Below are 15,683 nucleotides of genomic sequence, written 5' to 3'. Positions count from 1 at the left end.
AGCATAAAGAACTTACTGCCTCATAAATACGCACCTTACCATGCCATCAGACACCTCCTCATAAATGCCAGGAAGCTTCATCATCATTCAGTGTGCACAAGAGGCAATTTGTATTCATTGTGGGTCTTTCATGTCTTAGAAACAAGTAGGGGATAAATAATCACTGCTGCAGCCTGTGAACCTTCTGTTTTCTGCTGGGAAGATATATTTTAAGCATGTTTCATTATGATAATCGATTGCACATTGAAGACAATGATGTATCTGCTTTCACCGGGAAGTGGCTCCCAAGTCCTCCATGTTTTCCAGGATCTCATGAAGATGTTTTATTGTCAGTGGTGGTGCTACATGGTACAGACAGGTAGCTCTTCCCGTGGGTGTGTATGTGTGATGTCTGTGCACTGCAAGTTGATGACTGAAACTGGAATGAGCTTGATCCTGGAGTGGAGGCAAAGCAGAATGAAACTTCTTAGGGGTGAGGTGCAGCAATGTAGCAAGAATGACAGAAAAGTTTAGAGATTATACAAATGATGAATTAATAGCAAAATTAGGCCACTTAGATCATTTACGTCTCCATCATTTAATGACATCAAAGCTGATCTGACTGTAACTTCAACTCCCGTGGCAACGTTTCACGCCTATACTTCTCAAGTATCTTAACATTCAAAGGCTTTGCTTCCACCACCCTGTAAGTAAGACGTTCCAAAGGCTCTTTGTTGTTTAAAAGGGAAAAAATAAATTACCTCATGTCTTGTCTTTAATGGGTGAGCTGTTATTTTTAAATAATTTCAAAGGTTTCCGAGGTACATTTCATGTCAGAGAAATGTATACAATATACATCCTGAAATGCTTTTTCTTCACAAAACATCCACGGAAACAGAGGAGTGCCCCAAAGAATGAACGACAGTTAAATGTTAGAACCCCAAAGCCCCCCCCCCAGCTCCCCTCTCTCCCGTGCGTAAGCAGCAGCAAGCAACAATCCCCCCTCCCCCCACCGGCAATAAAAAGCATCGGCACCCGCCACCGAGCACTCAGCGTGAGTAAAGCAACAGCAAAGACACAGACTCGAGGTACTCCATAAACTACATTGTTCACCTGGCATTCGACATAGCACAGGCTCTCTCTCTCTCTCTCTCTCTCTCTCTCTCTCTCTCTCTCTCTCCCTCTCTCTCTCTCTCTCTCTCTCTCTCTCTCTCTCCCTCCCTCCCTCATAAGGGAGAGAGAGATATCTCTGTTTCACAGTGAGAGGGGAGACATAACAAACAACTCGCTGGTTTACGATGTTAAGAGTCCATTGCGTCGCTTCTTCTGAGCTCTGTGTCCAAAGATTTCAGGTCTCTGGTCACCTCATTATAGGAAGGATGTGGAAGCTATGGAGAGGGTGCAGAGGAGATTTACCAGGATGTTGCCTGGTTTGGAGAACAAGTCTTATGAAGCAAGGTTAGCAGAGCTGGGGCTTTTCTCTTTGGAGCATAGAAGAATGAGAGGGGACTTGATAGAGGTCTACAAGATTATGAGAGGCATAGATAGGGTGGATAGTCAGTAACTGTTTCCCAGGGCACCAATAGCTAATACCAGAGGGCATAGGTACAAAATTAAGGGAGGGAGGTTTAGGGGAGACATCAGGGGTAAGTTTTTTACACAGAGGGTTGTGAATGCCTGGAATGACTTGCCAGGGATGATGGTGGAGGCTAAAACATTCGGGGTATTTAAGAGCCTCTTGGACAGGCACATGGATGAAAGAAAAATGCAGGGTTATGGGGTAGTGTGAGTTTAGTACTTTTTTTCAAGGATTATATGGGTCGGCACAACATGGAGGGCTGAAGGGCCTGTACTGTGCTGTAGTGTTCTATGGTTCTATGGTCCCTGGGCACACAGCCTTAGATCTTCCATCTCCCATGATACACCGGTCTTCTGGTCGGACACTGACCTCCGATTCCCCCCGTCTCCAGGCCACAAAACCTCAGTCCTCCAAAGGCGAGCGGAGCTCTTAGGCCGAGTCCTCGGCCTGCTGAATAATGGCCAGTTGTGAAACCCTGAGAGCGGTTCCCATTCCCACAAAGAACCGTAATCAGCATGTAACTCCAGTTCAGGGTCTTCAAAGGAAGACTGAAAGGGGAAAACAGAGATATTAACGATGAAAATAGAGCTGTTGGTGAAGATGCAAGCAAAGAGGTTACCATTAGGTGCCATTGACCCTCCTAAGCCCTGCCTTTGTGGGTTAGTGAACCTTAGTTCTAGGTTCTTCCACATGAGGAAAAAAAATCCTCTCCACCTCAGGAGATATGTGTTTAAGTGCACAGGATCACAAGAGACTGCAGAACATTGTAGACTCAAACGTTTCTATCATGGACACAACCGTCCCTATCATTGAGGACGTTCTTAGGAGGCAGTGTATCAAGGGGATGGGATCACCATCCGGGACACCCCTCCTCTCATTACTACCATCAGGGGAGAAAGTACAGGAGCCTCAAGAACACTGAACACTTTAAGAATAGCTTCTTTCCCTTTGCCATCAAATTCCTGAATGGTGCATAAACCCTTGAATGCTACCTCATTATTTGTCTTTACAGCTATTTATTTATTTTTGTAGCCTACAAGTTTACAGACTTACAAACAACAGATTTCATGATGTACTGTACACTTGGAGGCCACGTTACTGGGTACAGAATGGACACAGAGTGTATTTCTGTCTGTTTGTGCTGTAGCCGATCCATCTCAAGGTTCAATGTGTTCTGCCTTCAAAGCTGCTCCTGTGTACACCATTGTTGTAATGTGTGTAATTTGAATTACTCTTGCCTTCCTGTCAGCTTGAACCAATCTGATCTCTCTCATTTACAAGGCATTTTCACCCATTGGAATGCTCACTGGATGGTTTTTTTTTTGAAAACTGTAGAGACCATTGTGCATGAAAATCCTCAAGATCAGCAATTTCCGAGATACTGAAATCACCCCGTCTGGCACCAACAATCATTCCATGGCCAAAGTCATTAGATCACATTTCTTTCCCCTTTCTGATGTCTGGTCTGAACAACTACTGAACCTCAATGATGTCCGCATGCTGTTATGCAGCGAGGTGCTGCCACGTGATCAGCCGATTATATATTTGCATTAACAAGATGTACCTAATAAAGCAGCCACTGACTGTATGTTAAAGACAATAGACCTGATCCTGATTTTTTTCTCAGTCCTTTGAAGCTCCAGCAGACATGAGCATGCCCTATACAACTGCTCCTCAAAATGTATCTCTCCCATTCCAAGTTGTAATCTAGTGAACCTTTTCTGATCTGCTTCCAATGCGTTACCACCTTTCCCTAAATAAGACCAATACTAAACACAGTTCTTTTGTCAAGGGCTCATCATTGCCCAATATAACTGAAACATAACCTAGTTTTAACTTAATTTCAATAAACAATAATATGTTTACCTTCCTATTTACTCACATCATCTGAACACTAACCTTCTGTGAGTTTTCAAACGAGACACTCAGATCCATACTAAAACTCTTTAATCTCTCAATATTGAGATAACATGCCTCATATTTACTTTTCCCTACCAAAATGAATAATTTCACATTTTCACAAAACTGTATCCATTTGCTAGATATTTGCTTACTCGGTTAACCTTTGTATCATATCAGATCAGATTGAGAATGTGGCAGGTGAGCATGCAGCTGTTTGATAGTGCAGTGAATTGTTGGGCCTCCTATGTGCAGAGGTCTCTCCTTTGGGCCCGGGCTATCGAGCGCATGTTTTCATCTTAGCGGGCTGTAAAATGCCCGGCACAGACTGGTACTAACACGACTCAGTAAGATCATTTAATCCTACTACTCTGTTGTTGCTCCAGCTCCACAGATATGTAACATTCTTCACAACTTAGTACGGCCTTGCTTGACATCACTTACTCTGAGATTGGGTCTGTTCCTCTTGGCGGGTCCTCATCTTGAGTTTGTAGATTTGTGACAGAAATTGTCAGTGTACTGTATGACTTTTTAAACTTCATATCAGGGCTGTTAGCAAAGCTGGACCAAGTAGTTTGTTTTACAATGGGTTCTAGAGTGCTCAATCAAGAACAGGGACATGCTTGAGGAATCTTTCTCAGTGTTCCTTCCACCAGGTACTAAATGAACATAGAAAATCTACAGCACATTACAGGCCCTTCAGCCCACAATGTTGTGCTGGCCATGTAAACTACTCTAGAGACTGCCTAGAATTTCCCTACTGCATAGCCCTCTATTTTCCTAAGCTCCATGTATCTATCTAAGAGGCTCTTAAAAGACCCTATTGTATCCACTTCCACCACTGCATTGGCAGTGCGTTCCATGCACCCATCACCCTCTGTGTGAAAAATTCACCCTAACATCCCAGTCTTCAAATTGGACCTACCAAATGAACCACTTCACACATCTGGGCTGAAGTCCATCTACCACTTCTCAGCCCAGTTCTGCATCTATCGATGTCCTGCTGTAACCTCTGACAGCCCTCCAGGCTATCCACAACGCACCCTCCTTTCTGTCATCAGCAGACTTACTAACCAACCTTGTAATTCTTCATCCAAGTCATTTATAAAAATCACAACGAGGAAGGGTCCCAGAAAAGGTCTCTGCAGAATACCACTGGTCACCGAACTCCATGCAGAATACAAACCATCTACAACCACCCTTTGCCTTCGGTGGGCAAGCCAATTCTGGATCCACAAAGTAAGGTCTCCTTGGAACCCATGCCTCCTTACTTTCTGAAGGAGCCTCGCATGGGGAACTTTATCAAATGTCTTACTTAAATCCACATACACTACATCCACTGCCCTTCAGTCCTTGCTAAGTTTTCTTATATCCTTGGCTTTCACGGGTGCTGCTAATATTTGGCCTTTAGATGTCCTTGATTCAACTGAAGAATCCATGTTCTTGCTGATTGTCTGTGAGTTTTTGAATTTTCAGTGCTCTTTCCACTAACTCCAGTCTTCAGGTCAAGGGTCTTCTATCAGACTTCAGCTGTCTGACACCTAGACAACTGCTGAGGAAGGAAGTGGGTATTTTCAATAATCAACATATAAACTAAAATAAAGTAAAAAGGAAATCAACTGATATTGGAATAAATGTAAAAACATGTTGTAACAACTTCCGTATATTAGTAAAAAGGATTAGAGAAATGAAGACAAGTGTATATCTCCAGGAGGTCAACACAGGAGAAATTGTAATAAGCAATATATATATACCTGAAATGTTGAATGACTGATTAAGAAGTGCCATCAGGTTTGGAATAGTAGCAAAAAGTAAATAAACTATCAGAAGGAGGAAACAAAAGAAAAAAAAAAGCATTGGTACAAAATTTGAGAAGTTTCAAGAAACTAGTTTCCAGTTTCCTATGTTAGACTAGGATATTAAAATTAATGGCTCAAGATGTAGTTGACAAGTTGGATGCAATCCTCCATTTTGAAGGATTTCAGTAAATTAGAAAGCCACAAATGTAACACTGCTTTACAAGGAAAATGGGAGAGAGTGAAAACAGAATTGTAAATCAGTTGTCAGAAAAATACTGGTGCCCATTATCAAGCAGATTGTAAAAGAACGCATAAAGGGCATAACATTATTAGTGGATATAATTTTATGGGAGAAAAAAATGCTTGAAATCACCTTAAGAGGTTTTGTGGATGCGACCAGCAGAGACTGATGATTTATTAAGCATTAAACAGGTCATCTTCTGGTTACTGATGTATAAGTAGTTGGGTGCCACTAGTTGTCAGTGCTGGTGACAGAACTTTCTGTAATCTTCGTAGATAGGACTAATACACACTTCCCAATGTAACAAATCCTAGCTTGGAAAGTAAGATATGAGAAGTTGCTGGATAAACAATTGGGCAAGGCGAAGACAGATCGTGCACTGGGTAGGAAAAAGAGAAAAAAAATGACTTTCTAAAAGTGAAAATCTATTAAATATTGATGCGAAGGGAAAGCAACAGACACACAATGCTGGAGGAACTCAGCAGGCCAGGCAGCAACTATGGAAAAGAGTAAACAGTCAACTGATGAAGGATCTTGGCCTGTGTGTGTTGTTTGGATTTCTAGCATCTGCAGATTTTCTCATGTATGTAAAGGAAAATATTAGTTTGAGTAGAAAACAATATTAGCTTAAGTATTTAAACAAAGACAAACTGGAAACTACTTGGCATCATGCTCATTACAGAGACTTGGCTGTTATGAGGGCAGGAATGTCTGCTGGAAGTTCCAGGATTTTGATATTTCCAAAGGGACATGGAGAAGTAAAAGAAAAGGAGGACATCATGGAGGGATCGTCTACTGAGTCTGTGATATGGAAATCAGAAACAGGAAGGGAGCAATCAGTCTGTTGGGAAACACGAGGAAATCTGCAGATGCTGGAAATTCAAGCAACACATACAAGATGCTGCCTGGCCTGCTGTGTTCCACTAGCATTTTGAGTATTGTGTGTATTTAATAGAAACCCCCCCCCCCCCATCCCCGGATAGCAGCAGAGACACTGAGAAGTAGATTGGGAGGCATATTTTGGAAAGGTTCCAAAATAACAGAGTTGTAGTGACTTCTACTTCCCTAGTATTGATTGGCACCTCCTTAATGCAAACTGGAGTAGAATTTTGACACGAGGGTTCTTGACACAATATGAAGACAGATTGACAAAAGGAGAGGCCATACAAGTCTGATTGAATTGTTTGAGGAACTGACAAAACAAATTGATGAAGATTGAGTAATGGATGTGGTGTGTACGGATTTCAATAACACTCCTCATGGTAGGCTCAGTCAGGAGAGAAGGGTTCCAGGGAAACTTGGCTGTGAGGATACAGAATTAGCTTGCCCACAGTAGGTAGCAGGTGGTAGGGTGGTAGCAGGTGGAGCATATTCTGCCTGAAGGTTGATGACAGTGGAGTTCCACTGGGATCTGCTCTGTTAACCCTGCTGTTTGTGATTTTTATAAATGATTTGGATGAGGAACTGATGATTGAGTGGACACCGCAGAAGGCTATGAAATCTGGCAGCGGGATCTGGACCAGCAAGAAAAATGTGCTGAAAAATGGCCCATGAAATTTAATGCAGACAAGTGTGAGATGTACTTTGGGAGGACAAACCAAGGTTAGACTTACTCAGTGAACGGTAGGACACCAAGGAGTGTGGTGGAACAGAGGGATCTGGGAAAACAGATCCATAATTTCTTGAAAGTGGCATCACAGGTAGGTAGAAAGCTTTTAGCACATTGGCCTTCATATATTAAAGTATGAGTACAGGAATTGAGATGTGATGTTGAAGTTGTATGAAATGTTGGCGAGGTCTAATTTGGAATATGGTGTGCAGTTTTTATCACCTGCCTGAAGTAAGATCTCAAAAAGTTTAAGAGTACAGAGAAAATTTACCAGGGTGTTGTCAGAACTTGAGGACCTGAATTATAGAGAAAGATTGAATAGGTTAGGACTTTATTTCCTGTAGTGTAGGAGAAACAGTGGTGGTAGAAAGTTTGTGAACCCTGTAGAATTTTCTCTATTTCTGAAAAATATGACCTAAAATGTGATCAGATCTTCATAAAAGTCCTAAAACTACATAAAGAGAACCCAATTAAATAAATAACACAAAACATTATACTTGTTCAATTATTTATTTTGGAAAATGATCTAATATTACATGTATTTGTTGGAAAAAGTATGTGAACCTCTGGGGTTATGCCTTTTACAGAGACTATTTGGAGTCAGGAGTTCCAATCAATGAGATGAGATTGGAGGTGTGGGTTGGAGAGGTGCTCTGCCCTATAAAAGAGACGCACAAAGTCAGGTTATTGTCAGAGCCTGCTCTTCTCAAGAAAGATCTGTTGATGTGCACCATGCCTCAATCAAAACAACTCTCAGAGGATCTTAAAAGAAGAATTGTAGAGATGCATGAAGCTGGAAAAGGCTACAAAAGTATTTCTAAAGACCTGAGTGTTCATCAGCCTACTGTAAGAGACACTGTCTGCAAATAGAGGAAACCTTGTACTGTTGCTATTCTCTCTAGGAGTGGGTATCCTGCAAAGATCACAACAAGAGCACAATGTGCAATGCTGAAGGAGATGAAAAAGAACCCAAGTTTACAGCAAAAGGCCTATAGAGATCTCTAAAACTTGCTAAGGTCTCTGTTCATGCGTCCACTATAAGAAAAACGCTGTACAAGAATGGTGTTCGTGGAAGGACACCACGAAGGAAACCACTGCTCCCCCCCCAAAAAAAACATTGCTGCATATCTCAAGTTTAAAAAAGACCACCTAGATGTTTTACAAAACTTCTGGGACAATGTTCTGTGGACAGATGAGACAAAAGTTGAACTGAAAAAAAAAATCACTGCACACCACCAAAATCTCATCCCAACTGTGAAGCATGGTGGAAAGAGCATCATGGTTTGGGGTTGCTTTGCTGCCTCAGGGCCTGGACAGCTTGCAATCATTGAGGGAACAATGAATTCAAGATTGTATCAAGACATTTTACAGGAGAATGTCAGGGTTGCAGTCCATCACCTGAAGCTTAATAGATGGATAATTCAACAAGAAAATGATCTGAAAGACAAGAGTAAATCAACAACAGATGACACCAAGATTTCTGGTGTTATGGGTAGTGTAGAATGTTGTAGGTTACAACGGGACATTGATAGGACGCAGAGCTGAGCAGAGAACTGGCAGAAATGGAGTTCAGTCTGGTAAAGTGTGAAATGATACACTTTGGAAGGCTGAATTTGAAGGCAGAGAACAGGGTTAATGGCAGGATTCTTGGCACTGTGGAGGAGCAGAGGGATCAGAGTTCTCATCCATGGATCTCTGAGGGTAAACTGTGGTAGGGTGGTTAAAAAGGCTTATGGTGTGCTGGCTTTCATTAGTTGGGGAAACTGAGATCAAGAGCCACAAGGTAATGTTGCAGCCCTACAAAACTCTGGTGTGACCACACTTGGAGTACTGTGTTCAGCTCTGGTCGCCTCATTACATTAAGGATGTGAAAGCTTTTGAAAGGGTGCAGGGGAGATGTACCAGGCTTCTATCTGGAATAGAGAGCTTGTCTTATGAGGAGAGGTTGAGCAAGCTAGGGCTTTCCCTGGAATGAAAGAGGATGAGAGGTGACTTGATAGAGGTGTATGAGATTATAAGCAGTATAGATAGTTTGGGAATCCAGCAACTTCTTTCCAGGGTGGAAATGGCTGATATGAGAGGGTGCAATTTTAAGGTGATTGGATAAAAATGTAGGGGAGATGACAGAGGTAGCTTTTTTATACACAGCGAGTGGTGGGTACATGGAACATGCTGCCAGAGGTTGTGGTAGAGACAGATACACTAAAGACATTTAATAGACTCTTAGACAGACACATGGATCCAAGAAAAATTGACGGCTATGCAGCAGGGAAGGTTAAATGGTCGTTACATTATGGGCCGAAGGGTCTGTACGATGCTGTATTCTAAATCAGTCAGAGCAGTCGGGTGTATTCCAAAGAAGATAGTGAAGGTTCTGAATAAAGGTTGACCCATTAAAAGAAAAAGAAGAAGCCCGTAATTCTCAACCCTGTTGATGCTGAGGAACTTGAAGCAAAGGGAGGAGACGCATTACAGATACCAAGTCCTTAGCAACACTCTAAGTGTCTCTGCAGGTCTGGAGGTCCTTAGAAGGTGCAAGGCTGATCTTTAAATTGTAAGGATGAGAGAAATAAGAAAACAACACAAATGAATCGTATAGATTTTTATGACAATCTAATAGTTAAGTGGTGAATTTACAATTTTTTTACATTTGTAGATTATTGACAACTTATATTTTATTTCTACATTAATAGGATTAGTACTAAGCTCGTCGATTGTTCATTCAGTAGTTTGTTCTTTGATGATGTGACTGGTGTAGTGTAGGTAAGTGGATGTGGTTTATTGTAAGACTCTGATAATTAATTTGTGTCAAATGAAATCAGCGCGGATTGAGGTGGGCAGCCCACAAGTGTCACCACATTTGTGGCGGTAACATAGCATGCCCGTAACTTAGTAACCTCAAACCGTACAACCTTGTAACGTGGGGCAAACCAGAGCACCCGGAGAAAACCCTCACTTACAGGCAGCCACAAGAAGTCAAATCTGATCACTGGCGCTACAGAGTGATTGCACAAACCGCTGTCCCACACTGTCCCTTTTGTGAGAGACTGAGTGGTATTATTGTTCACATGGATATAGGCGTGCCTGTACACATGTTGTTGAAGGCCAACATGCAGGTGACGTGAGTAAGATGACATACGGTTTGTTAGCTTTTAGTGAAAAGCTTTTAGTGATTCCAATATACAGGTAAGGAAGCTTTATTGCAATTGGCACCTGAAATATTGTGTAGAGATTTAGTCTCCTGAAGATGTACTCCATTGGTTCCATAGTTGCTGTATTTGCCACATTAAAATAGACTGCGAATGTGTTCTTTAGAGTTTAGAGGGAAGAGATCATACTCAAACAAAATTCTTAACAGCTGGATGCAGTGAGAGTCTAACTGAGGACCATTGACGTAGAATAAGGGACAGGCAGTAATGAAGGGAGCTGTAGTGGCTAAGTCAGTATATTTGTTCAAAACAGTGTTCAATAGTACTTTGAACATTATGGCAATCAATCGTCATGGGGAAGAGAAGAGCTGATCTTACCAAGTGCTGTTATTCCTTATGTTCCACTTTAATTGTTGTGCCACTATCGCATCACTGGTCACCTAGTTTCATGATAGTTTGGAGTTCAAAGAACTCGTATGGAAATGAATAAACAGGAAGGAGGCAGTCGTTTATAAATAAATGGACTATATAAATATTATTGAACCTGTCTCAGCCGCTTCCTCTGGCAGCTTGCTCATTGTTTGCAAGTTATACCTCAAATTGCTTTCAAGTCTTTCCCATCTTACCCTAAATCTACATTTCCTAGTTTGTTATTGTTATGTTGGCTCTACTAATGCCCCTGATTCTGTTATAAGAAGACTTCAGTTTGGTTTTCCAGAGACTCATGATTGACATCAAAAGCTTACAGAAAGGCAATTTGCAGCTCCAGGGGTCAGGTGTTGTCTTTGGCATTTTTTTTTGCATCTTTGAGATTGCTAAAGCCACGTTGGTAGCTCAGTGAAACTCTGGGGGTTCTTCTGCGAAATCAGATCAGTTAATTCAGTAAATAATAGCAGTAATGATCTCATGAATGGATGGATGCTATGCCTCATTGGTTGTTATACTGAGCACTTTCCATCGTTTAAAAAAAGAGACGCTTGGGGCACTGCGGAGAACTTTCAATTTATTTATGCTTGGAAGTAACAGAAAAAGTTCAGCAAGCTTAGAAATAAGGGATTGTGGGGAAAATGCTCAGCAAGTTAGCTTATCCTTGTCGGAGTTTTGAAGAATAGGAGCCAATCATGTTTAAAAGCTCCGTTCTTGATTGCACTTAAAACAAATAGCGCTAGGTTTCCGCATATTGGAGGAATCAAGAGTTGTGGAGCTGGAGCTGGAGCTGGAGCGGGAGCAGGACAACAGGTACGGATCGGCCATGATCGATTCAATGTCAGATAGACTGGGCGGCGGACTAACCCTCCTCGGAATCAGGCCGATCGCGCCATCCCTTCACCCGCCGACCCGGAACTGGTGACGCACACTTCCGCCGGAGTTCGCGGGCTCCGGGAAAAATGGCGCTGCCGGCGGTGGGCAGGGACTAAGGGGCGGCGAGCGGTGCGGGCATGGCGAGCTTGGATCACAAGTCGCCAAACCTACTGTTGCAGAGTCTGTGTTGCCGGATTCTTGGCCGCAACGAGGGTGAGTATTGTCGAGGGAGTCCGAAGGTGTCCTGGGCTGTCTCAGAGCCAACGGTTTGTGTTCAGGTGGATCCATTGGCGGACAGGCATGTCACATTGTGGAATAAAAACACAGAAACGGTAACAGGCTCAGTGGATAGGTAGATATCTCAGTTGTAATATTGTGGGTTTAGATCAATTGCAGAGGTTTGTTTAAATCCAAATTTAGCCCTTGAGCGCAGCGAGAACGGGCTGTTATCTCATCTTTCACCTGAGATGTCAAACTGTGGCCTCTCTCCCCGCCGAGGGCTTAAAAGATGCCACAGACCAGACAAGTATTCCGGATGTTTTGAGAAATGTTTGCATTCGTTAATAACAGAGGCCAGTATTAACAATCTAGACAAGTGAGTTAAAGACGCTTATGTCAGTTGTGGAGTTTAATATTGAAGGAAACTTTCAACAAATTCTCAGCGATGATTATGTTGAACTTTATGTTGTTAAATTCCATCTGGTTCATATCACTGGTTTGGCCGCATTTGACCTCGGGCTCATGATAATGTGGATTTTTAACTACCTTTTGAAATAGCTACTCAGTACCATTTAATTTGTATCAAAACAACTGTATCAAAGGTGATGAAGTCCCTTCTGAAGTCTTGTTTCCAGAACCCTTCCAGACAGGCATTTTTTGAAATTGGTGTCAAAGTTAACAAGCAAACCCACAGTCCTTTCAAGCAAAATCCGGGCAGAATCATCCTTGTGTTAAACACTGTCACAATATGTTAGTCTGCTCTTTTGTAGTCCTCAGTAAAGACTGGGTGTAGATGGCATGGGTTGATATGTAAGTAGAAAGATTTGCCCTTTACGTTGCATAGAGCTGATGAAGTTCAGTGGCATTGGGTGAACATGGGGCAAGAAAACTTTCTCCTGATTACCATTACTGTCCACCCTAAGCTGATCAATCTTTTTCCCTCTTGAATAACATTTGGAAGAAAAATTGAGAGCAACAGGAGTACAGTACAGAAGTGAAGTAACACGGCATATACTGAAAAGGCTTAGCACAAGGGGCTACTCCATCTATATGTGGGGAAAGAATAGAGGCAATGTTTCAGGTCCGAGATCACAAACTACAAGGGCAGCGAGCACATGGGAAAGACATGTGAAGGTCCCTGTCTGATTGCACACTATCCTTACATGTAATTATATTCGCCATGAATCATTACTTTTTAAAGTCCTTGAACTCTCTGTGCAGCACCACTATCAGAACACCAGAATGGTAGTGGCACCTGAAATATTGCCTAAAAGCCACCGTCAAGAAATCAGAGATGGATGTTAAATAATGACTTATTTAATAAAATAATGCAAGGCATTGCTTACCCCTGGTGCCCCTCCTTCCCTTTCTCCAATGGTCCATTCTCCTCTCCTCTCAGAATCCTTCTCCAGCCCTTTATCTTTCCCACCCACCTGTCATTACTATCATATTCTAGCTCGTCCTCCGCCCCACCTTTTATTTTTATTTTTCTGACTTTTCCCCTTTTTGGTCTTGAAGAAGGGTCTCAGCCCAAAATGTCGACTGTTCATTTCCATTGATTTGCCTGACCTGCTGAGTTCCTCCATCATTTTGTGCATTGTACTCTGGATTTCCAGTATCTGCAGAACCTCTTGTTCTATCTGTAATTTGTTTGGTTATAAAAATGGAAAATAAACAAATGTTTTGGGGAAGAAAATTCAGTTAACCATAAAGAAATCTCTGACTGAAAACAACAAGAGGTATTAAATATTTTTGATTATTTTTATGATTATCAGGATGTAGATTATTTTGTTTCTAATTAAAAATAAAAGTAATTGCAATATGTCATTTCCTGGAGAGGACAATTTATCAAGTAGTCTTAATTGATTTAGTAACCAAAACCTGAAGTAGGTAGAGAATGTAAAGAAATCAAGTTTAAATTCTTCTTTGCATACCAAGGCTGTTCATCTTCCCTCCTTTGCAGTGTCTCATGTTTTGGAAAGGAAAAACACATTTGTGAGGTGCCAACTTAGCAGTTAGTCAAACCAGGGTTTTGGTAATGTGCCATATACTTACCAGTGTATAGATGGAAGAAACTTTGCACAGATGATCAGAATTGGAGGAAATCTGGTGGGCGACATGGTGGTGTAGTGGCTAACATAACGCTTTACAGCACCAGTGATTGGGGTCAATTCCTGTCATTGTCTGTAAGGAGTTTGTACACTCTCACCATGACCACGTGGATTTCTGGATTCTGAAAACGTACATACTCGGGTTAGTAAGTTGTGAGCGTGCTACGTTGCCACTGGAGGCACGCTGACATTTGCTGCTGCCCCCCTGCACGTTCTCTGACTGGGGTTGGCTGTTGACACAGATGATGCATTTTACTTTACGTTTCAATGTGCATGTGACAAATAAAGCTAATTTTTAATCTTTATCCAGCAGGGACCTGTTAGCATAAAAATCTGGGTAGATGTTTCCACTTGACTACATCAAGCATGAGGAATTAGTGTTCTCCGTTCAAGGCAAAAAAGGAGATTCTTTTTTTCTCTACGTGTCATAGATAGTTAACGTTGTCCGTTCATTTAAGATGAGCATCAGAGTTAAGCCAGGTATGAGAATCAGAATCAGGTTTATTATCACCGGCACGTGACATGAAATTTATTGTCTTCGCAGCAGCAGTTCAATGCAATACATAATCCAGCAGAGAGAGAAAAATAATAGTAATTGTCAACATGTAACTGTTACCTGCTCAGTTGAGGAAAAACACCAGAGACACAAAATTACCTCTGAGACGGTTTTTATTCAGAGAGGAGTTCGCAGCCCCACGCACTTCGGGCGTAAGGTAGCCAACTCCCAATTTGTTGGTTTACAAAGGTCATACTTATACCCAAAAGCAGGGTACTACATTGGTAAATATGGTTACCGGTTCAAATTCATCAATTGATTGGCTATTGCATAGCTAAGCACGCGAACTACTCAGAATTTAGCAAAGGTTAAAGTGTAATACCTAGAACTAATACTGACGTACTTCAGGACACTTGAAATAGGTATCCTTAAAATATTTTGCCAAGCACATTGTCTTGTGGTTGTGGGTTCCCTTTTCTTTGTGGTCTCCACATCTGGCCTGGCACCTTATTTTAGCTACCTCTCCTTACTTCCCCAATGATGTACCTCTCTCTCGTCCTGTCTACATATTTTGCTACACTTACCCCTCGCCCACCCCCTCTACACGTACCCCTTACCCTCTTCACATTCTCATAATAATAAATAAAACACAATAATAAATAACTAAGTAAATCAGTTACGTGTATTGAATAGATTTTTTTTAAATGTGCAAAAACACTATTTTTTTTAAAAAGTGAGGTAGTGTCCAAAGATTCAATGTCCATTTCGGAATTGGATGGCAGAGGGGAAGAAGTTGTTCCTGAATCACTGAGAGTGTGTACCTTCCGGCTTCTGTACTTCCTGCTTGATGGCAACAGTGAGAAAAGGGCATGCCCTGGGTGCTGGAGGTCCTTAGTAATGGACGCTGCTTTTCTGAAACACCGCTCCCTAACAATGCCCTGGGTACTTTATAGGCTAGTACCCAAGATAGGGCTAACTAGATTTACAACCTTCTGCAGCTTCTTTCGGTCCCGTGCAGAAGCCCCTCCATACCAGACTGTGATGCAGCCTGTTAGAATGCTCTCCTCGGTACAACTATAGAAGTTATTGAGCGTATTTGTTGACATGCCAAATCGCTTCAAACTCCTAATAAATTATAGCCGCTGTCTTGCCTTCTTTATAACTACATCCATATGTTGGGACCAGTTCAATCCTCAGAGATCTTGACACCCAGGAACTTGAAACTGCTCACTCTTTCCACTTCTGATCCCTCTATGAGGATTGGTATGTGTTCCTTCATCTTACCCTTCCTGAAGTCCAC

General features: G+C 41.9%; 1 protein-coding gene across 2 annotated transcripts in view; it reads left to right on the top strand.

Moving 5' to 3' along the window:
* The first annotated feature begins 11,258 nt into the window (after nt 1–11,258).
* tubgcp3 (tubulin gamma complex component 3) overlaps nt 11,259–15,683 on the top strand; it is a 136,234-nt gene continuing 131,809 nt past the window's right edge. Inside the window, exon 1 of one of the 2 annotated variants that reach the window (XM_059970592.1) lies at nt 11,259–11,770. In XM_059970592.1, coding sequence (XP_059826575.1) covers nt 11,695–11,770 — 76 coding nt within the window. In that variant the 5' untranslated portion in view covers nt 11,259–11,694. The remainder of the gene's footprint in view (nt 11,771–15,683) is intronic. The other variant, XM_059970593.1, reaches the window with a different exon arrangement.

The sequence above is a fragment of the Hypanus sabinus genome, chromosome 5, assembly GCF_030144855.1.
Source record: "Hypanus sabinus isolate sHypSab1 chromosome 5, sHypSab1.hap1, whole genome shotgun sequence".
NCBI lineage: Eukaryota > Metazoa > Chordata > Chondrichthyes > Myliobatiformes > Dasyatidae > Hypanus > Hypanus sabinus.
This window is presented reverse-complemented; position numbering and strand designations above follow the sequence as displayed.